Below are 27,317 nucleotides of genomic sequence, written 5' to 3' on the forward strand. Positions count from 1 at the left end.
CGGCTCCTGCCGCTCAGGAACCTGGTGCCACTAAGATGTGTCCAGGGGCATAGTCCAGCAGAGGTCTTGTGACCTAAGAAACACCACTGGTCCCACTTGGACCAGAACATTCTTTTTTCCTCCTGAAAGCTGCCTCGGGCCATGGCAGGGAGCCCGCGTTTGGAAGGGGGAGTGAGAAGGATGGCGGAATATGTCACCCCCAAATTTGCCTCTTGGTCATAAGGCTGATTTTGAGCTGATTATTTTATCAAATAAGGAAAGCAGTAGAAGTTACCCTTTTGAAAAGGAAACATATTTGCAAAGGAAAATAGTCTTTTGTAAGGGTGTCTCACTCTCCGTAGTAGGAAGAGAAGGGGACTCTCAGTCACCGGAGACGCTTACCCAATGGGGACAGCAGTGATTTAAATCTGCCTAAGAAGCTTTCTCCGAGTTTACCCTGCTTTTCCAGGTAACCACCCGTACAGACCTCCCCCCACCATCCTCACCTTTTGTTCTTTTGTCTTTAGCTGAAGTCGCTGAAGCTACTGGCTTAGGCCCCCTGGGACGAATGACTTTTTCTCTTATCTCAAATATATACAGGAGGTACACCTACAAATAAACTTCTGTTTGTTTTTCTCATGTTCATCTGTTTTTTATTACAGGGGCCTCAGTCAAGAATTCAGAAGGGTATAGGAGAAATTATTTTTCTTCCCCTCCACAGGACACAGCTGCCAGGGGCCTAGAGGCTTCTCCCCTCTCCCACCACGGGGGCACTGGGCTTCTACTGCACATGAATAAGCTCTACAGGCTGTACTTGGGTCTGGCGTCTCAGCCGGGGATTTGGAGAGCATTAGGGTTAGTGGAAGTTAAACCCAGGGTGGGAGGCTCAGGCCAGTAGGCTGACGCCCTGGACAGTGTCCCAGAGCCAGAGGATGAGGAAGTCCTGAGGCTTCTTGGAGCCGGAACCAGAGAAGGAATAGCAAGTCTCAGGAATCCTTAGGGTCCGGAAACAGGCTGGGACAAAAGCAGGACTTCACGGTGCCTGGGAGACTCCCTGCCAGGGAGGGGTGAAGAAGAACAGGTTTAGGCCAACAACCACGAGAAAGATGTGAGAGAACATCTTCCTAGGACTACTGGCAGGCCCTGGCCCAGAGCAGGGGTCCTGGGAGCAAAGCTTAATTACCCTGTAGTCACTAAGAGTTACTTGGAAGAAGGCATTAATGTGGGGTCTGGGCTGGTTAAAAGTCTAGTTCAGCGCCCCCCCCCCCCCTCAGTAGCTGTGTGACCCTAAATGAGCAAACTTCTCGGCCTAACTGAACCTTAGTTTCATCATCTGCGAAGTGGCAACAATAATGATCTTACAGAGTTAGGGAGACTCAGAAAGTAGGAATGTAGAGTGTTTCCAGGAACAGTGAATGCTATTTACCAGCATTCTTTTCCAGGGCCCAGCCCCCCAGGGGATGACTCCTGGCCGCTCACCTTTTCAAAAAGCAGGCCTCCCTTCTAGGCTCCTCTAATTGGCCTGCACTACTGTGAGAATGAATTGGTAAGAAGTTCCGACGTCAGCCCAGGAGTAAGTAATGGGCTCCTATCTTCTGTGGACAGCCCCGGGGGGGAAATGCCTGGGTTCCAAGCAGAGCATCTGTGGGATGGCAGACCACCAGTCCTCAGGGTGAATGCGGTGAACAGGCACGTGGGTCTCTCCTTTCATCTGGTATCTCAGGGCAGAAGGAATGCAGAACTCAAAGTAGAAAGGACCAGGGGTGGCTGCCTGATCCAGCAGAGGCTGAGGCCTGGGGCCTTTGTCTAAGGCTGTGCTGGATGTTCTTTGTACCTTTCAGTCAGAGGGTGAGAGGTCATGGGTCAAGACCCTCCTCCACAGGGGGAGGAGAGAAGGCCTGAATGTAGGCTCTGTGTCCACAGCCTCTCCCTGCCCACCCTCAGCCCCCCATCCGTGCTCCAGAGCCTTTCAGTCATCCAGCTCAAACTCCCTTAGGTGAGAAAGGGAGAAGCTTCCCTGGTTCCTGGCCCATAAGAGCTGCTCAACAAATGTTGGTGGAATTGAATTGCATGTAGGCCATAAGGTTCACGGGAGGGAAGAAGCTTTTTGTGAACTCAGTCCAGAGGCAGGAAGCCTGTGGGTGGGTACCACCCCAGGATCCAGTGCCAGGAGCTAGTGGGGGCCCCACCCTTCCAGGTGTACGTGGTGCTGAAACCTGGCAGCCACCCCAGGTTTCTCCCTGCTCCCACTCCCACCCCCTCCTGTGCACTCACCTCCTCCTAAACTCCCAGCAGTCTGCTCTGTCTTTTCCCTGACCTCTTCTAGGCAGGCAGTAGTTCCAACCTACACTGCCTCAGCGTCATCACTGACATCCTCACCCGCAGTCCAGCCCTCTCCAGCCTATTCCACAAACTGCAGCACAGGGACTCCTGTCCCTGCTTAAATACCTACTATGGCTCGCCACTGCCCACAGGATAAAGCTCAGATTCTTTGAGCTGTGGAAGCCCCTTGGGATCCCCATGCCCCTGCTTTCCTCTCCTGCTTCATTTCTTGTCCACCACCCTGACTCACCACTCTGTGCACTGGTGGACTCAGCTGTCTACTTGTGGTCACTGCCAAACAGCCTCTGGGGGTTTGTATATGCATATGCTCCCTTCAAGTGGAAATTAGCATTGTCGTGCACAGGCACTCAGGCACCCTTTGTTTCTTCCTGCTTAATGTGGTTAATTTGTAATTTTCCCTTCCAGCCTTGTATTAGACTCTACTACTACTGGAAAGCTGGCTCTTACCATTCTGTGCCCCAACCCACCACACTGGCCCAGGTGCGCCCCTCTGCTCTCAGCTCCCTGTGCTGCCCAGGCTTTTAGGACAGACGCCCTGTTACACCAACCACATTCCTTGATGATTCCAGTCTGCGGACCCTGGAGGGTCAGCCCTTCTTTAGGGTCGGGCTCTGTCTTATCCGCTGCTGAATCTCCTGGGGCCTGGCCCTGGCTGGCAGTCACCCACCACCCTCTACCAGAAACACCTTCATTCAGCACGGGCTGTGTGCCCCCCCCCCCGGGAGGGGGGGTCAAAGGGGGGAGGGGGTGGTGAGCGCTCTCCAGGCACAAACAGGGGTGCAGGTAACCCTCTTGTGGCTGAAGAGCACCCAGGACATCCTCCCCCGTATTTTCTGTGCTTTGCAGGCAGAAGGCTACAGCGACATTTCCCAGACCGCTCCTTCCAGAGCATGGGTGCCCACTGTGAGCCAGCGCTCGGCCCCCCACCTGGGATTCCGCAGGTGGAAGGGAGCCAGAGGCCGCCTTCCTGGGCTTGGCTGCTCCCTTCCGACAGACAGGCAGGGTCACGCACACCTGCGTCTTTTCCTGCACTGCTGTCCTGGGCGCAGTTCCACACCACTGGAGGCAGCCACCAAGGCCCTGCTCGATGCAGGGCTTGATCCCAGGACCCTGGGATTATGACCCAAGCAGAAGGCAGAGGCTTTAACCCACTGAGCCACCCAGGTGCCCCAGACCAGTAGTGTTTGGAGACACACTTCAGTGATGGGTGCAAAGTCAATAGAGGGGGTCTGTGTGGCGGGGGTGTCGCCAGGCCCATGGGGCAGGAGGCTTGCTTGGGTGGCAGCGCCTTGCTGAACCTAGAGTGGTTTGGCCTTGTTGGTGGCCCAGGGTTGAAGGGAGCCTGGGAGCCTGACAGACATCGGAGGCTCAGGGGTATACCAGAATTCAGAGGGAGAGTATGGCCAGCACTCAGACGGAACATTCCCGCCAATATGCTATGTCTGTCATCTCCTATTAGGCCGCTAGCAGTAGAGAGGCAGCCAAAGCCTCTAGTGAGGAGAAAAGTAAACCCAAGGGGTTGGTTGGTGCTTCAAGTATTTAAATGAGGCCAGTCTTGATTCCACCTGAGGGCACTGCACAGGGGAGCTAGATCCGTCTCCCTGGACAGATCCTTCTCTGGAGCCCTCATTCATTCATCCTTTCTTTGTATATATTCAGCAAATGAGACCTATCAGATAATAAGCATATTCAGGGCCTCCCTGCCTCACAGAGCTTAACATTTCCTGTTTCCTTGTTGTGCCATTTTCCTTTCAATGACTTTTTTTTTTTTTTTTTAAGGTTTTATTGAGGGGCCCCTGGGTGGCTCAGTGGGTTAAGCCTCTGCTTTTGGCTCAGATCATGGTCTCGGGGTCCTGGGATGGAGCCCTGCATTGGGCTCTCTGCTCAGCAGGGAGCCTGCTTCCCCTTCTCCCTCTGCCTGCCTCTCTGCCTATTTGTGATCTGTGTCTCTCTCTCTGTCAAATAAATCAATAAAATCTTTAGAAAAGAAAGATTTTATTGACTTATTTTAAAGTGAAGGAGAGAGAGTTCATGCATGTGTGAGCGGTGTTGGGAGCGGCAGAGGGAAGGAATCTCAAGCAGACTCCCCACAGAGTGTGGAGCCCAATGCGGGGCTCGATCCCAGGACCCTTAGATCATGACCTAAGCTGAAACCAAGAAACACTCCACTGAGCCACCCAGTCGCCCCAGCGATGGCTTTAAGTGAGCTGGTTCCCTAAGTCAGACTTTGGGAATGCTTCAGGGTTGTCCCTGCCCATAATAAGGACTTCCATTCCCAGAGATCTGAGGGAATTCAGACACTAATTCTCCGTGGCCACCCATCTGGCAACAAATGTCCAGCCACAGTGTTGGAAGAGGAGGGGCTCTGACTATGGATGTTGAACAGGTACTTCTTCATTGATTTCTTTGAGGCCACCCAGAGCCTCACAGGGCTCTCCTGTGTTTGGCCTTTCATCAAACCTGGGCTTGGGAAACACTGCCAGTAGTTCACTAGACTTTCTGAAGTTTGGCTTCTGGACTTTTAGGGCCCTCATCACACTATGTTGTAAGTAAGCCTCGATTTCCTCATATTTCCCACAACAGACGTAGCGCTTCTTGAAAGCTGAGGTTAGTCCTCATTCCTCTATCTTCCTAGCCTGGCCCAGGACCTGGCACACAGTCTGTGTTTAACACCAGCTTGCCAGTTGCTTCTACCCTGGCCCCACACAGCTCTTTGGATGTTCTTCTCCAGGAGAAACGTGGCCTTCCCTTTTTCTACCTGGCTGAAATGTCACCTCCTGCAGGAATGTCTCCAGCCCCTAAAACCAAAAGGGAACAATGAGTTTGCGTGTGGTTCCCTCTCATCTCAAGCAGCTCCTAGCTGGTAGTGTCTGGAAAGGCAAACTGATGAGTGCTGTGCACTATGGTGCAAGGCAAAATTGTGAGACTTTACAAATGGGCAGAGGATTCCTGGGTGTTCTGTCTGTGGAAGGCTGTGAGTTGTCTGGGGTTCTGGGCTATCTGGTTCTGTAGGGAGCTCTGCATCTGTCTTCTGCCGGGCTGCATTACAGCTTGGTGGAGATGGGAGCTAACCTGTGGAGGGCTGACAGTGGTGCAGATGCTCTCCCTCTGATGGGCGATGCGAATTACTCCTGTTCATGGCAGTGCAAATGTGTTTTGTCCAGTAGAGAAATCACCATAAATCCAGTTGCAAAATCTTACTGGTTCCCTCCTTAATGAGTTATATAAACATGTACATTTTATATCTGTATGAAAGCTATGATTTTACCATTTTTTTTTAAAGATTTTATTTATTAATTTGACAGAGAGAAATCACAAGTAGACGGAGAGGCAGCCAGAGAGAGAGAGAGAGAGGGAAGCAGGCTCTCCGCTGAGCAGAGCGCCCGATGCGGGACTCGATCCCAGGACTCTGAGATCATGACCTGAGCCGAAGGCAGCGGCTTAACCCACTGAGCCACCCAGGCGCCCTGATTTTACCATTTTTTAAAGATTTGTCTATTTGAGAGAAAGAGAGATATAGACAGAGAGAGGGAGAACAAGCTGGGAGAGGAGCAGTGGGAAAAGGAGGAGCAGATTCTATGCTGAGCACAGGGCCTGACGTGGGGTTCAGTCTCACAGCCCTGATATCATGACCTGGGCGAAGAGCAAGAGCAGAACGTTTTAACTGACTGAGCCACCCAGGTGTCCCTAACTTTACCATTTTTAAAAAATAATTTCGTTAAAGATTTTCTCTAATTGAGAGATAGAGGTGAGTGAGAGAGCACAAGCAGGGGGAGCAGCAGAGGGAGAGGGAGAAGCAGGCTCACCGATGAGCAGGAAGCCCAATGTGGGGCTTGATCCCACGACCCTGGGTTCATGACCTGAGCCAGAGGCAGATGCTTAACTGACTGAGCCACCCAGGTGCCCTGATTTTACCATTTTAAAGAAAGATTTATTTATTTGAAGTGGGGGGAAATGTGAGGGGGGGAGGGCAGAGAGAGAGAGGGAGAGAATCTCAAGTAGATTCCCTGCTGAGCGCAGAACCTGACCTGGGGCTCAATATCACGACCCTGAGATCATGACCCTTGCCAAAATCAAGAGTCCGATACTTCAAACTGAGCCACCCAGGTGCCCTGTGATTTTACCATTTTGAAAAATATTCTTTGTCAGATCCTAGAAGATCTAGGACAGAGGTAGTGATAATTCCTGCTGAGCATTTATTCAGACATTATGCTAAGGGTCTTATAGACATTGCCATATTTAACCATCTTGGCAACACTATAAGGTAAGTTCTGTTCAGTCTCATTTTATGGTTGTACAAACTGTGGCCTAGAAGTTAAATAACTTAAGGACTCAGAATCAGTAAGCAGCCTGTTTGGAACTTGTACCCAACACCTGGGATTTGACACAGATTCATACTCTGTGCTGTACACCTAAAGACCATTAAAAATGAATGGGGGGATGTGCCTGGTTGGCTCAGTCTGTTGGGTGTCTGCTTTTGGTTCAGGTCGTGATCCCAGGGTGCTGGGATCGAGCCCGCCTCAGGTTCCCTGCTTGGCAGGGAGCCTGCTTCTCCCTCTCCTCCCTGCTCCTATGCGCGCTCTCTCTCAAATAAATAAAATCTTCAAAGAAAACACAACACAACAAAATACACACACAAAAAAAAAAAACTGGGGAAGAATCAGTAAGGGCCTCCTGGAAGAGAAGACAAACCGAGTTTCAAAAGATGATGAGGAGTTAGTACAGAGGGGTTACCAGGCACAGGCAAGCACGTAGGAAGGCAGGGCGGTTGGAAATCAGGGCCTGCTGTACTGAGATATTCTGCTGGGCGGGAGAGCAGGGTGCGGCCACGGAGGACTGGTCGGAGATAAGACTGGAGCAGTACGAAGGTGCTGATTGCTGATTGAGAAGGGCTCCTGGGGGTCAAGCAGAGATTGGACTTTATCCTCAAACTATAGAATTTTCAGCAGAGGAGTGACATGATTCGATGGGTTTTATCTTTATTTGAAGTTATAAAAGCCACTGAGACACTTGGTCTTTTTAGAGAAATCATTTTGAAGCAGTGTTGAGATTGGATTGGAAGTGGCAGGAACCTGTTGAAAAGCCAAGCCAGGAACAAAAGGAGGGGTTGAAAGGTGAAACAGAAACGCTTTGGGGCTCGCGGGGGAAGGATCGGAGAGACAGAGGGAGACGCTGGGGCAGGGGTGGAATTTTAGGCGCCCTGCCAAGTGCCTGGCTCACTGACCCCTAGTGCAGGCCGGTTCCTGCTCACTCTTAGCATTGGAGAAGATGGTACTTGGAATTTAAAAGGCGAAGGGTTGTTCATCGAAAGTAAAGCTCTCCTATTGAGAAGCATATATAAATAAACAGGGCCTGAGGAAAATCACCCAGGCCCCTCTCTTTTGGTTTCAAGGGTGGGGTGGGGGGCGATGAGAAAGGAAAAGAGACAAATCACAATGACAAGAATCATTAGAAACCTTCTCTTGATAATTATCGATGTACAGATTGTCAGCACACCAGGTGATTTCTAATCCAAGCCCAGTTCTCCTCCCGGCTTCTTAATGGCTGCGGGCCACTTCCTCTTGGGACCCAGCCAGAGTAAGCTCAGGAAATGCAAACTTTTAATTCTGGAATTAGTAAAGCATATTAGGAAAGGAAATCCACAAATGAAGAGATCACATTATGAATTCTGACGCCAAGGGAAAAGACTGGGAGTTCATTGGGGCCAGGACCATTTTACTCATTTTGGTGCAGGGCCCAAGTCATTGGTGTGGTCCTTGTTCCAAGATTACCCAGGATTCAGCCTCTCCCATTCTTGTAGGTCTTCAGACGTCCATCTGGTGCCTTTAGCTCTAGGCACTGAGCTGTCTGCAGTCCTGCTTTGCACTGTTCTGCAGCAGGGGAGATGCCCTGCTCAGATGAAGACCCAAATAAAGGGTCAATATTTTTCATGACATCCGCCAGGATTTTGTGTGAATCTGAGGACAGAATATACTCAAAGGTCTTTGAAAACCGATCAGCTATACAAATGTTATCAGCTGTTCTATATTCCTTGTTGTTCTGACTGATGACTTGACACTTGCTATTTAATTTATATATTTTAAGATTTATTTATTTGAGAAAGGGAGAGAGAGACCACGGGGGAGGGGCAGAGAGAGAGGGAGACTCCTTACTGGACTGCTGGCTGAGTGCAGAGCCCTTCGTGGGGCTCCATCTCATGACCCTGAGATCATGACCTGAGCCAAAATCAAGAGTCAGATATTCAACTGACTGAGCCACCCAGGTGCTCTGCTGTTTAATTTTTAACACTATGAGCTCAATGTAATGCTAGTATATACTCAACAGAAGACTGGGTACTTTCACACTTAATCCTCACAATTTCATTGTTTATTTTACCAGAGGCTCAGAGAAACTAACTTGCTCAAGAATATACTTTTTGTCCTTTTTAGGGCCCTCTTGAGATTGGGTTAAAGAATTCTCCATGTCCTCCCACCACAACACTTACTACAGAGTTCTCCCCATTATACTGGAAGCTGTGGGTGCCAAGAACAAAATTTTGGTCACAGTTATCTCTATTCAGCAAATGAGTACATAGAAGATGCTAGAGAAACAAAACAAAGCCAACCTGCCTAATACTTTTTCCTTTACAACATAGGTTCACTGTCTGTCTTCTGCTCCTAGAATGTAAGCTGTATGGAAGACCTACTGTGCCTGGCTGGATTCTCAAAGCCTAGAACGATGCTTGGGACACAGTAACAGTCCAATAAATACTTGCTGGTAAATAAAGGACAGCTATGTGGACAAGCAAATTCTCCTTTTTGTGACATCAGTGCACTTTTTTTCTGACGCTGATTCCAGTAAGATAACGCTTTGAGACTGCAACACTCTGATGTGGGTAAGTGCTGAATGCTCTGGCTTTCTGAGTTAAACATTCACTTGCAGCAAGATGATGATCAGAGACGGAACCACAGGAATGCTGTCCCTGAGAGCATGGTCTCAGGGAAGACGGCACTGCAGGCTGGTGCAGGTGTGGGCCATGGACTCTTGCTCCATGGCCCTGGTCCAGCACCAGCAAGACCATGACTTGAGACCACTGGGCTCTTGAGTCCTGGGTCTCATACACCACCCTTTCACCAGATGCAGCTCTTGAAGCAGCAGGAAAAAAATAATCTGCTTCTAATCAGCTTCATGTTCTTAGGAATCCTGTTCTTGCCAGAACCCTTCTAGATCAATTATACTATTCTTTCCCCTCTCTGCAAACCAGTATTATGTGCTACATTAAATATTTTTTTAGCGTAAAAGTTACCATCACATTAAGAAAATTCAGAGTATGAAAAAAATTCAGAAAGTCACCTCTAATTTCACCAGTCACAAAATGATTAGCCTACTTGTGTATATTCGTTCTCCTGCCATGCATGTGTATATATGCATTGTGTGTGTGTGACATGTATCATGATCGTTTTTTTTTTTAATAAAAATTTTATTTATTTGTCAGAGAGAGATAGCGAGAGCACAAGCAGAGGGAGCAGCAGGCTCCCCGCCAAGCAGGAAGCCCCACGCGGGGCTCCATCCCAGGACCTCGCGACCTAAGCCAAAGGCAGACACTTAACCAGCGGAGCCACCCAGGCATACCCTGTGTTTTGGCCTTTTTGTTTAACATCGTGTCATGTTTACACTACAAGGACATCATAACCATCCATTTAAATAATTACTGATATACACCTTCAGGATTTCTCAAAGAAACTGACAAATTTCAAAGACAGACCTTTTTCTTATATAAATTCCAAATCTGGAATTCTTAGATGTGAACTCATGGCACTTGACACCTATCATGAAATTGTTGCCAATATGTTAAATACCCATTTAATTGGTTACAAAGTGTTAATTTATAATTTAAATCAGGTTATCGGTATAGTATGGAAAAATTAAAACCTCAAGTCTTCAATTTGCATTTAAGAACATTGCTGGGACAGACAACTTTAACCATGAGTGGTTACTAGTTACTTATTCTTTTAGAATCATCACAGACATTGAGAGGAAATGTTTATCTGCTGCTAGGTGGGCCTCTCTTTCTTGGAAACGATGTACCGTTAGAGCATCAGGAGCAAGGGTTTTAGGACTCACACCCCTCTTGCTCAAAGAGCTGGGCATGTATGCATCAGCCTCATGAACTGGTCATTTCATCCATTCATTTACCAAAGAAAGACCATTACATTTGTAAGAATAAAAGGAGGGGGGAAAGAGAATAAAAGGAGGATTTGATCAAAAGGAGAATTTGATAATTTAGCTAATATTCTTTATTTTTGAAGTATGCTCTTCACCCAGCATGGGGCTTGAACTCACAACCCTGAGATGGAGAGTTGCATGCTCTATTGACTGAATCAGCCAGGCACCCCCAATTTAGCTAATAATATCATTTTTTAAAAAAAGATTTTATTCGACAGAGAGATAGAGCACAAGTAGGCAGAGGGAGAGGAAGAAGCAGGCTCTCTGCCGAGCAGGGAGCCCAATGTGGGGCTCGATCCCAGGATGTTGGGATCATGACCCGAGCTGAAGGCAGCTGCTTAACTGACTGGGCCATCCAGGTGCCCCAGCTAATATTATCTTTAAAGGTTACTTCCAAACTGTCCTAAGTAATGATCCATCTTGGGAATTAGAAGAGCAATTTTTCCCCAAGAATTAATTTTTTTTTTAAGTCAGATATTTATGCTCAAGAGGCCCTTATTTAACATAAGCTGTTACATATCAACTAACCTTTCTGATAACCATGGGAGGGGGTTGGTACAATTATTAACAACTTACAGAAGAAAAAAAAAACCTTATGCTTATGGAGGCTAGGTAACTAGGTTGAGGTCACCCAGTCTCAATTTGAACCCAGGTAGCTTATACTGTTAGGCAATTCCACTACTAGCTATCCCAGTCTCCTCTGCTGAGGGTAAAAGCAACATGCTAACGATGCTGTTCTGCTCAAGGAAAAGATAATCTACACATTACACATGGTACTTTTCCCAATCGCTGTCATTTGAATGATTTTGTCACTATGGCCCAGACTGAACTGGGGGGAAAAGGGGAGACTGAATCTAAAATGCTAGAGCTAGAAAACAGTTCAGAAGTGATGTACTTGAAACTCTCTAAATGCTTCTAAACTTTGAAGTAACTTGGCTTAATTGCCCACATCTGGGCAAGCCAAGCAAGCTTGGGCTGTCGCTTCCTGTCAAGAACCGAAAGAATTTTCATATTGACACAAGTCTGTCATTAACCTCTTTCTTCATGTCTTCGAGGCAAATGCCTGACCTGATTATTAAGACAGGCCATGTTGCAAAAGTGGAAATTTACTGTTCACCTTCCCTCATCTTTCCGAGCAAAACAGGGAGGGGAGGGATACATACCTGATTATTAGGTTTGTTATACTGTGAACCATTTGCTAGGTAAAACCCAGACATTTAGGTTTTTGAAAAAAACTGATACCCATTTCATTTTGAAATTCAATACAGTCAAACACTGGCTCGTACAAAAATATTAAATGGCTCTTAACACATTTTTTTTTCTTAAAATACAGGATTAATATTGACATATGTATCTATCGTACAAACAAAATTTAGACAACTCAAGAATTCAGACGATTAGTCTTCAATGTGATTATCAGGGATAAAACACCTCTGAAGTTTCCATAATTTGCTTTTACCATCATGCTCTCCTGAGTATTTTATAGAAATTATTCATTTATCCTAACTAGTTAAGATAATTTAAATTCTCAACAGATGGGAGTGTGCAGACTAATACAGTCTTGTCACCATGATCATCTATAATTGCTAACTATCAGTTTAAGTAATACTCCAGCTTTGGCTTAGCAGCTTGTTACAGAGTAAGCTCTTAAAACAGTGCCAAGCGTTTTTAGGGCCTACGACTACCGAAGAGCTGTACATGTTCTGAGACTTACGGAAGGTGTGGGACAGAGAGGAAACGAAGATGGGCGGGTGGTCTTTGCATACATTTATGTTTCCAAAGCAGCCACAGAAACTGTGTGAATTGGAAGAAAACTGTCCTCACGTGGAGTAAAGGACAAATAGCTTGGCTCAGAAACCCCAGCTGCTTCTCAGCGTTGGAACACAACCTGCAACACAGACAGGATCTGCTGACTGACAACAAGGAATAGATGGCACAGAGTAGGCCTGTATGGGGTTTTAGTGTGGGCTGATACCACAACTAATCTTGAATACCTTAATTTCTGGGGAAAAAAGTCTGGGTTGGACTGGGCAATAGAAGGTTTAATTCCAACTTTGAGCCAGTTTTTAACCCTTTACTAACAAGATTCAACTACTGAACAAAGACTAAGCAGGGTCTTAAGTATGGACATAGCTCAACCATTAGGATGGGAGCGATGGGGTTCAGGACAAGGTTGCCCCAAAATGTGCCACTTTGGAATGTGGAGTATTTGAGCTGAAGGCAGTCAATGCCTAGCAGACTCAAGAGGAGCTTTTTACCTCCCCTGTAACTGCCTAAAAAAATTTAGATAGGGAGCCTGTACCAGGAAGAGAAGTATTACCATTTTTTTTTTTTTTAAAAATGCAAGACTTCTCTATATTGGCATGGTCTACCAAACATTTGCTCTTCCCATCTTCGTGTAAATAGTCTTCATTCCTTTTGAAGCTACAGACCCCTACCCACCCCTCCTCGGCTTTGGACGGCTTGTAAGTCTCAGCTGTCTGATTGTTTTGTTTTTTAAAAGATTTTATTTATTTATTTAACAGACAGAGATCACAAGTAGGCAGAGAGGGAGGCAGAGAGAGAGAGAGAGAGGAGGAAGCAGGCTCCCTGCTGAGCAGAGAGCCCAATGCGGGGCTCGATCCCAGGACCCTGAGATCATGACCTGAGCCGAAGGCAGAGGCTTAACCCACTGGGCCACCCAGGTGCCCCTGTATAATTGTTTTTGACCCTCTCATGTCTATGTGAAGTTCCTGTTATGTATGAAATTAAAATTTTCTATCTTATCTGTCTTATGTCAATTATTAGGCCATTCAAAGAACTTAGAAAGAAGGGCAGTTTTCTTCCTTAGAGGAGAAAATAATTCTATACTCCTCCTCTTCCACCCCACCCCTTCCCACTTCCTACTCATGGACAATGATCCTCATTTTTATGGAAGGGGAAAGAGGCACATAGAGATTATGGATTCAGGTCTATGGAAAACAGCAGAGTCCCAACTGGAGCCAAGCCTGCCAACAATCACAGCAGGCTTCTCCCCTAAAATTCCTTCTCCATCTGCCATGACACTCAGGCATAGAAAGGGAATTTTCATTGTGTCCTTAAGGTTAACTGCTTTGGATGCTTACACAGAGGGGAGATTTCAAAATTCCCCTCTTCCCTGCCTTAAAGAAAAGGAGGAAAGAAGAAAAACAAAAATAAGCCATATACACTGCTCCACAGCACATAAGCTGATGATTTAATATTAGTAAGGGCCAAACTGGATCTTGATAATGAAAATGAAGACACAGTAATACTTTCTCAAGAAAATAAACATTTACAGGGAGAAAGATTTCTTAAAAAAAAGAGAAAAAAAGTTTATTTGGAAAAGCCAGCCTCTTACACAAAAAGTTTTGTACCTATACTTTCACTGTGTCAATTACAATGATACTTTAAAATGCACTAGATAGGATTTATTGAGTGTCTATCATTATCTTCTTGTGCATTTTAGAAGATATTAGGTTAAGAAAATATTTACAGATTTCATTCTTGTCCATCCTCCCAATCCTTATGCTAAACTCATTTCTCTACTTTTCAAGTAAGTAAAAAGGGTCACAATATCTTTAGGTTTCTGTGAAGTAGTAAGACTATGTCTAATAATTATAAGCAAAACATAATTTTTTTTTCAGGCCTTCTCAGTAAAAGAAACGGAGCAACTTCTCTCCCAATCTTACTCTTACTGGTTTGCCTGGGGCCAAATCACTCTGGCTTTAATTAGCAAATATAAAAAAAAACCAAAAACCTAAACACACAAAGACTGAGTATCTCACACACAGCTCTGAGCTAGACGCAGATATAAACAGAACCACTACGAATCAATGGGGGGAAATTCCAGAAACACCACCACCAACAAAAATTCCAAGCCTCACAGTTTAACTAAGGTTTTGGTAAAACTGAAGCTGAATTCTGCTGCTGTTTGAAATATCTGTCTACATTTAATTAGATGTGTTGTGTTTACTAAGGAGGCGCAAATACATAGTTTTGCATATTTTAAAATTAACTTTTAGAGTGAAAAGTACTAAGTAATTTCAAAGGGGGCAATGGTCTATAACCACTCAAAATGTGTCTTTGAAAAGGGAAAACAGTAATTTAATGAAATAAATTCTCAAGCACTAATAATATTAGCATCCTAAGAAAAGATTCCAGAGGGATGCTGTTGAGTACAATGTACCTAGAACTGCCAACTTGTTTCCAAAGTTGTATGCCTTAAATTTCCTAAATATATAGCTAGCAGGCACTATACCAGGCAACTACTGATACGGGGAAAATATTTTAGTCAGGATTTTATAATATCCCAACTTCCAACCAATATTTCTATTCATAAATCTTCCAGTGATGATGTCTGACAGTATATTACAAATAACAATGAAGCAAGATTAATTTTAAATTTTAGATTTGTCTCAAACAAGTTAGTTGTTATTCTTCCTTCTAATGTAACACTTAAAATAGATGAATTCAGCAGAATGGTTTAAAAAGTTAAGGCTCCCTAAAGAGTTCTAAAGACTAAAACTTAAGGCACATATTATAATCTTCTGGACACTGTTAAAAGCTAGAATTTAAACAAACAAACAAAAAACCACCACACTACTGCCTTCTCTCATTCTTTGCCAACCACTCCCTCCCCAAAGGTATGGCATTTTTAATTCAGGCTACTGGTAAGGAGTGAAACAAAAATTCCATCCATGAACAGCTGGTATGATTCGCACACACATGCCCACTATGGTCATTGAGCACCACTGCTGGAATACAGGCCAGTAGATATTTTCAGATATCTTGGGTCACAGCTACTTCAGTGACCCTTGGCCCGCACAGGTTTAGACTGGACTCTCCTCCTCTTTGGGACTTCCTTCTGTGTCCTTCTGCTCTGCAGATTCTGCTGCATATTCTTTTGTCTTCTCAGCAGCATCGACACTTGTCTCCTCCTCTTTGCTTTCCTTTTTCTGCTGCTCCTCTGCTTTCTGCTCTTTCGCCACAAGTCGGTAATTGATGCCCATGCCAATGAAGAGATAGATGCCTGCTACAATAAGGATCACACCACATGACCAATAGGTGTATTTGTAGTCTCCGTAGATGTCATTCAGACGACCTGAAGATACCCAAAACAAAGTTATGTGGACAGATGTAAACACGTACACCTTCCCCAAAAAGAGAGCTGAAGGATCCACTCAGAAAGATGTCAGCCAATCCTCAAAGGAGCCCACAAATAACAAATGCTTCTAAAAAGTGACTGTTAACAATGATCTTATCTTTTATGACATCACACTTGGTTTTAGATGGCCTTGCTTATCCCGTTACTTTTAGCAACTTGAAAGTAATGAAATCTTGGCCAACTGGAATGGGGAAGGCCTAGAGATACGTACAATCAAGTCTCCCCTTCACAATGGAAAAATGTGTGGCTCAGAAGAGATGTGGGAGTCTTGCCCCCAGGCTCCAGACCTAACTGCAGCATCCCACCCAATGCTCTTTTGCTGACATCAGCATTCCTGAAGAGCAGTCCAAGGGACACTTGTCCTGTGCTACAGAATTAACTAACAGCATCACCTTTCCAACATCCTAAGTGCTTAACCCTCACAACAGGCAGCGTCTGTCATCACACTTGCTGTATAATCTGCTGACTGAAGTTAGAAACCTTGGGTAACTTTTCCAAGGTCACAGAGCTAGTAAGTGAAGTGGCCTGGCTTGAAACCCAGGAGGTCTGACTCTGAAGCCTGACTTACAACCTTCCAAGTGTTTCCAGAGTCAGACCTAGGAAATGGCTCAGCATATGCGTCTCCAGTGAAGCGTCACCATGTGCATTAGCATATTAAAGATTTTGCAAGGTCCTCTAGTAGAGACATCTATCAAACTTAGTGTTCCCAACATTTTCTTTTGGCCATGAAATCCTTATGATAATAGAATTTATTAGCATCTCATCCAATTGGTATGTTAAGGAATAAACTCTGGAAAACCCTACTCTATCCTTCAGAGAAGGACCGAATAGAACCCATTCAAACACCATTCCTTGTGTTTTTCTCACTCAGGGCACTGGCCATCCAGCAATACTTACTGTGCCTATACTTGTCCCAGGCACTGGGCTGCTGGCCCTCAGGATAAGGGAGAACAGAGGAGAAAACCTCCACAGTTCAGTGGACAAGAGAAATGTTAATCAAATAATTACACAAACCATGACAAGGGGGGTTTGCAAGCAGAAAATAGGGGGTTGGCAGCAGCAAGCGGGTCTGGAAGGCTTCTCTTCAAGTGTAAATGAAGCAGAGACCTAGAGGGGGATGGGAGTTATCCAAGAGGAGAGCATGGGAGAAGGCTGGGGCCATGGAGTGCAAAGGCAGGTGGGAGGAAGCTGCGAGGTGAGGGGGAAGGAGGAAGGGCGGGGTTGCTGGAACAGAGAGAACAAAAGGTGAGTGACAGGAAATGAGGCTGCAGAGATTGGTGGCCAGGCTGGGGGACGCCTTGCAGGCCACGGGAGGGAATCTGATCTCCACCCTGAGAACAATGGGAAGCAACTGGAGAGATCTAATCAGCTGGGCTATCAGGTTTGTATTTGCACAGATAAATTTTGTCTGCAGAGTAGAAAACAGATTGAAGGTGGGATAGAGTGGATCTGGGTAGACCAGCCAGGAGGCTATGGGAAGCAGCAGCCCAGATGGGAGACAGGAGCTGTGAATAGGGTGGTGTGATGGAAAAATGGGCTGATTAGAAAGAGACTTAGGAGGTGAAAATTGACAAGTCTTGGCAATCACTGGATATGTAGTGGAAAAGAACAATGTGAAAAGATAGCTGTAGGACTTCTTTGATGTATTCTCACTCACTAGCCAAATACTTTCAAGAAGTATACACCTAAAAGGAGGGCCAAATTGTATTTTCACTAATATTATCTAATGAGCTATTAATTTAAAAGATGAAATATTTTTAAAAAAGATTTTATTTATTTATTTGACAGAGAGAGATCACAAGTAGGCAGAGAGGCAGGCAGAGAGAGAGAGAGAGAGAGAGAGAGAGGAGGAAGCAGGCTTCCTGCTGAGCAGAGAGCCTGATGCGGGACTCGATCCCAGGACTCTGAGATCATGACCTGAGCCGAAGGCAGTGGCTTAACCCACTGAGCCACCCAGGCGCCCCAAAAGATGAAGTATTTAATATCCTTAGGAAACAGTTCCCAAATCACTTACTAGCCATATGATACAGGCAAATTATTTAACCTTTCAAAGTTTCTATTTCTTATGAAGTAGGAACTACAACAGTTATATTTCATAGGCTTGTGAGATAGAAGAGAATATAGAAAATGGTTAGAACAGTCCTTGGTAAACCATGAGTTTACACGGTAGCTATTATCAGAGATGGAGTTGTATTTTACATGTTTTCTACAACAAGGACGTAAGTTTTTTGAAGAGAAAACGTACTTCAAAAAAGAATGCCATTTATAAAAATATTGGACTCCCTTTTCAGGTGGATGATTGAGTGTAATTCACTTCCGTAAGAATCAGAGCAGTTCTGCTGTGCCAAGTACTGTGTCAGCACTGAGGCTAGAGGAAACGGAAGTACCTTCTGCCACCAGGCAGTTTACTAATCTTGGCTTTCTAGCACCCTTCCATCTCCTATGCCTGCTTCATGTTAATAGAACCAAAGAGGGAGTAGGGCATACTATACCTAAAAGTGGTGGCCCCAGGAGGACAGGACAGCATTCCACAATGGTCACCAATCCCACGGCGCTGGAGAACCTCTGGGGTCCGACGAGGTCCATCAGGGTTTCAAATAACACGGAGCTAAGCCACCCAAATGCAAATCCAAAGAATCCAGCATAAACACAGAACCCAATGTAGCTGGAGGATAAAGGTGCTAGCAGATGACACACTCCGTTTGCAACAACAGAAGCCGCAAAAAAATACTGAACTCGAGGTCTTATCCACTTGGTGTTGGCTACAAGTCCCATAGAAGGTCTAGCTACCATGTCAACAAAAGCCAGAATGGAAAGAAGGAAGGCAGACTTCTCACTAGAGTAATGTTGACTCTTGCCATAATTACTAAGAAAGACCAAAGGGGTAAACAGTCCAAAAAACATGAGCACATTTCCGGATAGGTATAGCAAAAAGCCTCTGTGCGTGAACAGAGATAAATCCAGGAATTTATTAACTGTTTGGAAAACTGACCGTTTCTCTTCTTTGTGGTTTCCTCCAATAAGATCTGTATTTGCATCACTTGACCCCTTTTTCTCTTCAGATTTCCCAGGTTCCTGAAGGGATTCTTTGGACCTTTTCCCCGCACTTGTCACTGGGGGCCCTATTGGTCGCATCAGGGCTCCAGCCACACAGCAGTTTAGGAGGAGGCCCCCGAGAATTAGGAAGCTCCCTCTCCAGCCAAAGATACCAAAGAAAGCCTGATTGAGGGGGGCTAGGGTAGAGAGGAACACAGGGCTGCCAGCCATGGCCAGTCCATTTGCCAACGGTCGCCTCTTATAGAAATACTTGCCAATCATGGTCAGAGCGGGATTCAAATTGAAGGCAAGCCCAAGACCTGGAAAAAGGAGGGAAAAGAACAACATAAATGTCAGAAACATATTAGGAATTACTTAGCCAGACAAATTAAGAAGAGAAGTATAATTAATACAAAAGAGACAAAAATCCTCACCAGTTCAGGACATACTGCATAATGGTTTAAAGTGTGAGATCTAAGTGGGTTCAAACCTCAGCATCACTATTTACTGGCTGGTAAGATCAGACACATGAGTGTTTCCTGATACGTAAAAAAGGGCATACAATACTACTGTGAGTAAAACATTTAGTAGAGTGCCTGGCATATAGAAAGCACTCAATAAATGTTATTTTTATTATTGTTGCTTATATTATTTGAAGGTGAATAACTATTTGTCTAGTCTTACAGAATCATCTGAGGAGTCACTGTAACAATAGACGATCATTAAGTAGATAGTTACAACTAGAGACAAAAGTTTTACAACAGAAAATGCAATACAAAATTATTCCTCTTACAGTAGTATCAAAAAGTAAACAAACAAACAAACAAACAAAAAAAAACATGTAATGTGGGGCACCTAGGTGGCTCAGTGGGTTAAAGCCTCTGCTTTCAGCTCAGGTCATGATCCCAGGGTCTTGGGATCAAGCCCCACATCGGGCTCTCTGCTCGGCAGGGAGCCTGCTTCCTCCTCTCTCTCTGCCTGCCTCTCTGCCTGCTTGTGGTCTCTATCTGTCAAATAAATAAATAAAATCTTTAAAAAAAAAAAAAAAACATGTAATGTATATTCACTACAAAAATATGCTCACTACAATTGTGTAACCTTCCTAAAGAGTCAATGAATTTAAAAACAACACACACACATACACACAGTTTTCGGATAATAAAACACAACATTATCAAGGTGTCAGTACTTCCCAAATGAATGCATTAATTTAATGTTATTCCAAATGAAATGTCAGTGCATTTCATTTGGAATAGGTAAAATGACTCTAAAACATACTTAGAAGAATGCACGGGAGTCAACCAGGAAATTTCTGGTGGTACAGGAGGAGTGGGACAAACTTTAACAGATAGTTAAGTGCTCTTCTAAAAGCTACAATTATTACAACAGTGTGGCTCTGACTCAGGTAAACACTTATCGGTTAAAGTGGTCAGAAAGTCCAGGAACATACCTGATTTTGTAGATAGATAGATAGATATCCATATATAAATGTAAATGGTTTTTTTAAAAAAGATTTTATTTATTTATTTGACAAAGATCACAAGTAGGCAGAGAGGCAAGCAGGGGGGAGGGGGAGCAGGCACCCTGCTGAGCAGAGAGCCTGATGTGGGGCTCAATCTCAGGACCCTGGGGTCATGACCTGAGCGGAAGGCTGAGGCTTTAACCCACTGAGCCACCCAGGCGCCCCATAAATGTAAATGATTTAATATATATAATATAAAATGTAAAATTATATATATATAATATATATAAAATGTAAAATGTAAAAAATTAACATATATATGTGATTTAATGTAAAAATGAAATTTTAAATTACTATAGAATTATTCAATAAACAGTTCTAGTAAAAGTAAATATTCAAATAACTTTTAGATGCTCTCCCTGGCCCCAACTTGCTCCAGCTCCCTACCATTTATGTTTAAGGTATTCACAGAGGCTTAAACCAATACACCAGGGCAGACCACTCTCTTAGTTCAGGCTTGCTAATGGCTTCCCATCCATAACCTTTACCTTGGCCTTTACCTCCCTTCCTCATCTCATACCAGACCATTCTCACCTGTGCCAATAAGCATACTGTTGACCTGGGGCTTAGGTTGCCCCAAATTTTCACAAAGCTTTTTTCCTGTTGCTACTCATATCTCTTGGTTAAGCTCATCTCTTCAGAATGACCTACCTTTGTAGACTACCAATCTACCACCAGTCCTTCCCTGTCAGAACATTTTGTTTTGAGGCTTTGTATAGCATTATCACTACCTGATAGTCTTCCTACTTATACATACATTTGTAAGTAATACAGTCTGTCCCCTCATAAAAGGGTATGATTTAGCCCTAGTTGTTGCTCTATTCCCAACAAAATCTAGAATACTGCTTGACACACACGGTTGTTACTCAATAAATATTTGAGGAAATAAAAGAGCAAACGAACAAACTGACTAACCATGTGGGAACAAAGAGAGTTTCATATTTCTTCTCATTTTATGTAAAATGTTTTCTTCCAATCATAAATTTTAAATGTAAAAAAAGGAGGGGGGAAAGATTGAATGCAATCCTTATCAAACTACCAACAGCATTTTTCACAGAACTAGAACAAATAACCCTAAAATTTGTATGGAATTACAAAAGACTCCCAAATAGCCAAAGCAATCTTGAAAAAGAAGAACAAAGCTACAGGTATCACAAGTCCAGATTTCAAGTATATTATAAAACTGTAGTAATCAAAACAGTATGGTACAAGCACAAAAACAGACGCATAGATCAATGGAACAGAATAGAAAGCCCAGAAATAAACCCACGATTATATGGTCAATTAAATTAATCATTGACAAAGGAGGCAAGAATATGCAATGGGAAGAAAAGAGTATCTTTAACAAACGGTGGTGGGAAAACTGGACAGCTGTATGCAAAAGAATGACACTGGACCACTTTCTTACACCATCTACAATCATAAACTTAAAATGGAGTAAGGACCTAAATGTGAGACCTGAAAACATAAAAATCCTAGAATAGAGCAGAGGCAGTGATTTCTCTAACATCAGCATAATATCTTTCTCATATGTCTCCTGAGCCAGGGGAAACAAAAGTAAAAATAAACTACTGGGACTGCATCAAAACAAAATCTCCAGGGGCGCCTGGGTGGCTCAGTGGGTTAAAGCCTCTGCCTTTGGCTCAGGTCATGATCCCAGGGTCCTGGGATCGAGACCCACATCAGGCTCTCTCCTCCACAGGGAGCCTGCTTTCTCCTCTCTCTCTTTCTGCCTGCCTCTCTGCCTACTTGTGATCTCTGTCAAATAAATAAATAAAATCTTAAAAAAAAAAAAAAAAAACAACACACAAAATCTCCAGCACCACAAAAGAAACAGTCAACAAAACAAAAAGACAACCTAGTGAATGGGAACAGATATTTGCAAATGACGTATCTGATAAAGGGCTAGTAGCCAAAATATATAAATAACTTATATAACACACACACACACACCTCCACACCCCCCCAATAATTCAATTAAATAATGAGCAGAAGATATTAGACATTTCCCCAAAGAAGACACACAGATGGCCAAGAGACACATGAAAAGACGCTCAACATCACTCATCACCAGGGAAATGCCTATTAACACTACGACGAGATAACACCTCATATGTGTCAGAATGGCCAAAATCAAAAGCTCAAGAAATGGCAAATGTTGGGGACGATGTGGAGGAAAAGGAACCCCTGTGCACTACTGTTGGGAATGCAAGTTGGTAGAGCCTCTGTGGAAGACAGTAGGAATGTTCCTCAAAAAATTAAAAGTAAAATTACCGTATGATCCAGTAATTCCACTACTGTATATTTACCCAAAGAAGATGAAAACACCAATTTGAAGGGATATATGCACCTTGATGTTTACTGTAGCGTTATTTACAATAGCCAGTTATGGAAGCAACACAAGTGTCCACTGATTGGTGAATGGATAAAGAAGATGTCATACACACACACACACACACACACACACACACGAATATTATTTTTGTTAAGGATTTATTTATTTGAGAAAGAGAATATGCATGCATGCACGCGAGAGTGGGGAGGGGCAGAGGGAGAGGAAATAGATCTCAGAAAGACTCCCCAACTCCCCACTGAAAACAAAGCCCGAGACAGGGCTCAATCCCAGGATTCTGAGATCATGACCTGAGCTGAAACCAAGAGTCAGATGCTCAACCACTCAATGCACTGAGCCACCCAGGCACCCCTATATAATGGAATATTATTTAGCCATAAAAAGAATGAAATCCTGCCACTTGCAACAACATGGATGGATGTAGAGAGTATAATGTTATATTAAATAATTCAGCAAAAGAATACAAAGAGCATATGATTTCACTCATGTGTAGAATTTAAGAAATGAAACAAATGAACCAAGGGGCAGAGAGGAAACATACCAAACCAAACCAAAACAAAGCCCAAACCCCAGACTCCTAACTATAGAGAACAAGGGGAGAAGGGTTAGGGGGATGGGTAAAATAGGTGAAGGAGATGAAGAGTACACTGATCTGGATGAGCACAGAGTAATATATGGAATCGTTGGATCACCAGATTGTACACCGGAAACTAATATAACAGTATGCCAGCTACACTGGAATTAAACACAATTTTTAAAAAGTAGGCAAATACATTCATAATCTTGGCATGGAGAACAACTTTGTAATAATGATATACTAGACAAAAATCATAAAATATTGTGAGTTTTGAATACCTGAAATTGTAGATGAAAAGGGGAAAAGGTGGAATAAGACTCAACTAAAAAATTTGCTTTCAAACAAAATTCAACAGAAAAAAAATTAACTGAGAGACACATAGCAAAAGAGGGAACACAAGCAGGTGGGGTGGGAGAAGGAGAAACAGACTTCTGGCTGAACAGGGAGCCAGATGGATGGATGCAGAGCTTGATCCCAGAACCCTGGGACCATGACCTGAGCCAAAGGCAGCTGCTTAATGACTGAGCCACCCAGGTGCCACATCTTTTTCATTATTCATTCATTCAACAATGAACACCCACTATATAACAAGAATTTCTTTAGAAGTTTTTCTTATACCCATTAATGTATTTACAGCTCTTCATAATGATAATCAAAAGTAATTTCTTTAAGGTAAAACTTTCACTCAAAAGATCTGAAAGATGAACATTAAATAAATACCAAATAGCCAGCAATAAATTAATGCTTGAAAATGAATGAACGGTAACTCACCTCCAATGACTCCAACACTCAAGTAAAGTTCCTTAACAGTATTACAGAACGAAGCTGCAATCAAGCCACAGCCTGACAAGCAGCCACCAACAATCATGATTGGACGGCTGCCATATTTATTCACCAGAATACTGCTGATCGGACCTAGAAGAGAACCAGAAATTTAGTAGCAGAGAGGAAAGGAACAAACTCCCTCATATCTACACAAGGCATTGATGCTAAATTACAAGTCCTTTAAGATAAACAGATTAAAAACAAAGACAACAGTAAGAATACCGAATGTGTATTAGAAAATAAAGATGCTAAAGACCATCATTGTGTATCTTCTTTATGAATATTGGATGGAATTTTACTAAAATATCAGACTCTGGTTCTCTCCTTATCTTCTGTTATAAGGCATAACTGGCTGAAAACATTTGTTAATGGATGTTCATTGGCTTGTTGATCTAAGATACGACAAACATATTTAGTTAAGTTTGCTCTCTTTTAATTTCTGGACAGGCACTATGATATGATATCATATCAGAGCATTATTTACACATTACCATAAATGTAGTTTGTGTCATATTTTTAAAAAAGAAAAAAAATTCCCTGAAAAATATGTAATTATGTTTTTCAAGTTTAAGTAGCTTTGTAATTAGGAAATCTAAATTGAAAACAAAAACTGTTCCCAGTTACACCTAGCTGTATTAGGTACCAAACTGAATATTTCTTTTCGAGTTAACTTGCTTCCATGCCTAAATTACGGTTTCATGGTAGCAATACTGTAAAAAAAAAAAAAAAAAAAGCTTGCAGGAGATTAAGTCAAACAATGGTCAAAATATCTTGGGTCTAACAACTCAAGAAGATGGGAAATGGAGTATTATCTAAAATAATCAAATTAAATTTCCTCTGATAATCAAATAGATCCATACCAAAATACCAGTTTTCCTTCAGTGTGAGAGAGGGACCCAAATAAAACGTGAAGTATCATAAGGATCAGGAAGAAAAAGACTTGATGCATTTAATGTATCAGTTTTCAAATATGAGTATCAAATGGGCTCTCCTTACTTGCTACAAACATATAATCTGTAATTCCCTTATTCCCCTTCCCAAATTTTCAAGTGTTTATTATAACATGGGGTGCCTGGGGGTGGCTCAGTCAGCTGAGCCTCCAGCTCTTGGTTTTGGCTGGGGTCATGATCTGGGGTGGTGAAATTGAGCCCTGCATGGGACTCCACACTCCTCAGGGAGTCAGTTGGCAGATTCTCTCCCTCTGCCCCTTCCCCACCACCGTATGCACTTGCTCGCTCTCTCAAATAAATCGCTAAAAAAAAAAAGGAAGAGCTGTAACACAACTCTTAAGTAGACTAACAATATTTTCTGATTACCCTGAATGACATTCATTGCATTTTATTTCTTTATAGAAGAATATATCTAAGTCTGTACTGCATGGATATGGACTTGCGGGAATGGCAACTTTCTTTACATGACACCATACCTCATCTGCCTGTTTAAGGTAGATGACTGCAAACAGACAGGATCAGTGCAATGCATCAGTGGGGAAGGGCACACAAGGAAATGAACTGATGTTTGAACTTTGCAAAGTCACAAAGCTACCAAGGACCAAGTTTCAAATCCAGCCCCTTTCCTCTCTATTATGTATAATCCATATATTTGGAACTAAGCTATAAAGCAGAAGACATAAAAATTTTATTTTTCTTCTATTAGCAGAGTAAATTTGGACTTTATTCTGTTTATTCTATAATTAATTCCTTAGAAGACAGTAAGTTCGTTTTTTAAAACAAATATAGAATGTATGTATTCAGAATTTATTACTGGTTATATGTTGACATATTCTATTTCCATAAACACTATGGGAAATTCTACAGTTACTTATATTCTAGTAACTCCAAGTTGCAGTATGATGCAATTAAAAGGTCAGCTCTGACCTTTTAGGGAACCCAGATTCAAATTATGGTGTATATAAGCATGCAAGAAGGAGGGGGAGAAGCAGGCTCTCCACTGAGCAGGGAGCCTGATGCAGGGCTGGATCCCAGAACCCTGGAATCATCACTTGAGCCAAAGGCAGCTGCTTAATCAACTGAGCCATGCAGGTGCCCCATTTTTTTTCTTTTTAAAGATTTTATTTATTTACTTGTCAGAGAGAGAGAGAGAGAGCACGAGTGAGAGCACAAGCAGGGGGAGTGGAAGAGGGAGAGGAAAAAGTAGGCTCCCCATTGAGCAGGGAGCCTGACTCAGGGCTTGACCCCAGGACACCAGGATCATGACCCAGCTGAAGGCAGGTGCCTTACAGTCTGAGCTACACAGGTGCCGCAGAATCAAACTTTTTTTTTTTTAAAGATTTTATTTATTTATTCATAGACAGAGATCACAAGTAGGCAAAGAGGCAGGCAGAGAAAGAGGAAGGGAAGCAGGCTCCCCGCCAAGCAGAGAGCCCCAATGCGGGGCTCAATCCCAGGACCCTGGGATCATGACCTGAGCTGAAGGCAGAGGCTTTAACCCACTGAGCCACCCAGGCGCCCCCCAAACTTTTTGATATCCTAGTGTTTCAGAAGACTAAGTCTCTTTAAGGGTCAGATCAAGAACTGGCTGCCAGGAAAGACTTCTGGCCCAACCAAGGATATGTATAAAGAAGTTTTCATTGAATTTCTAAGTCACTTCATGAAAATATCAGACCATGGCTGGTTTGGAAATAGCCTGAATTTGCAGCTTGTATTAAGATGAAAAGAATTAAATACTGAAAGAATATTCATGAAATATTTCCATATAATTTGGTCAGGAAATAGATTTTGGTACAGTCAGAATTACAAAGATCAAAATCCTGCCACACACAAGAAGTTAATACTGTAACATCTGTAGGGGTGCTTGGGTGGCTCAGATGGTTAAGGGTCTGGTCTGCCTTCCGCTCAGGTCATGATCTCAGGATCCTAGGATAGAGCCCCACATTGGGCTCCCTGCTCAGCGGGAGGCCTGTTCTCCCTCTCCCACTCTCCCTGCTTGTGTTCCCTCTCTAGCTGTGTAACTCTGTCAAATAAATAAATAAAATCTTTTTTTTTTTTAATATTTTATTTATTTATTTGACAGACAGAGATCACAAGTAGGCAGAGAGGCAGGCAGAGAGAGAGAGAGAGAGAGGAAAGCAGGCTTCCTGCGGAGCAGAGAGCCCGATGCGGGGCTCGATCCCAGGACCCTGAGATCATGACCCGAGCCAAAGGCAGCAGCCCAAACCACTGAGCCACCCAGGCGCCCCATAAATAAATAAAATCTTAAAAAAAAATTCTGCAACATCTGCAATATTTTTTTTTAAGATTTTATTTATTTATTTGACAGACAGAGATCACAAGTAGGCAGAGAGGCAGGCAAA

The 27,317-nt window shown here is 43.4% G+C and overlaps 1 protein-coding gene and 1 long non-coding RNA gene across 2 annotated transcripts in view; one reads left to right on the forward strand and one right to left on the reverse strand.

Moving 5' to 3' along the window:
- Nucleotides 1-709: 709 nt before the first annotated feature.
- On the forward strand, nucleotides 710-14,233 carry LOC132001314 (uncharacterized). Its single transcript, XR_009399579.1, has 3 exons — nucleotides 710-834; nucleotides 1,422-1,525; nucleotides 8,957-14,233. It is a non-coding gene; the product is annotated as an uncharacterized LOC132001314 (long non-coding RNA).
- SLC16A1 (solute carrier family 16 member 1) overlaps nucleotides 13,835-27,317 on the reverse strand; it is a 47,201-nt gene continuing 33,718 nt past the window's right edge. Inside the window, exons 3-5 of the mRNA XM_059375772.1 lie at nucleotides 23,951-24,094; nucleotides 18,184-19,047; nucleotides 13,835-15,628 (exon numbers count right to left, since the gene is read on the reverse strand). Coding sequence (XP_059231755.1) covers nucleotides 15,357-15,628; nucleotides 18,184-19,047; nucleotides 23,951-24,094 — 1,280 coding nt within the window. The 3' untranslated portion in view covers nucleotides 13,835-15,356. The remainder of the gene's footprint in view (nucleotides 15,629-18,183; nucleotides 19,048-23,950; nucleotides 24,095-27,317) is intronic.

Source organism: Mustela nigripes, chromosome 14, assembly GCF_022355385.1.
Source record: "Mustela nigripes isolate SB6536 chromosome 14, MUSNIG.SB6536, whole genome shotgun sequence".
In the NCBI taxonomy this organism is placed as follows: Eukaryota; Metazoa; Chordata; class Mammalia; order Carnivora; family Mustelidae; genus Mustela; species Mustela nigripes.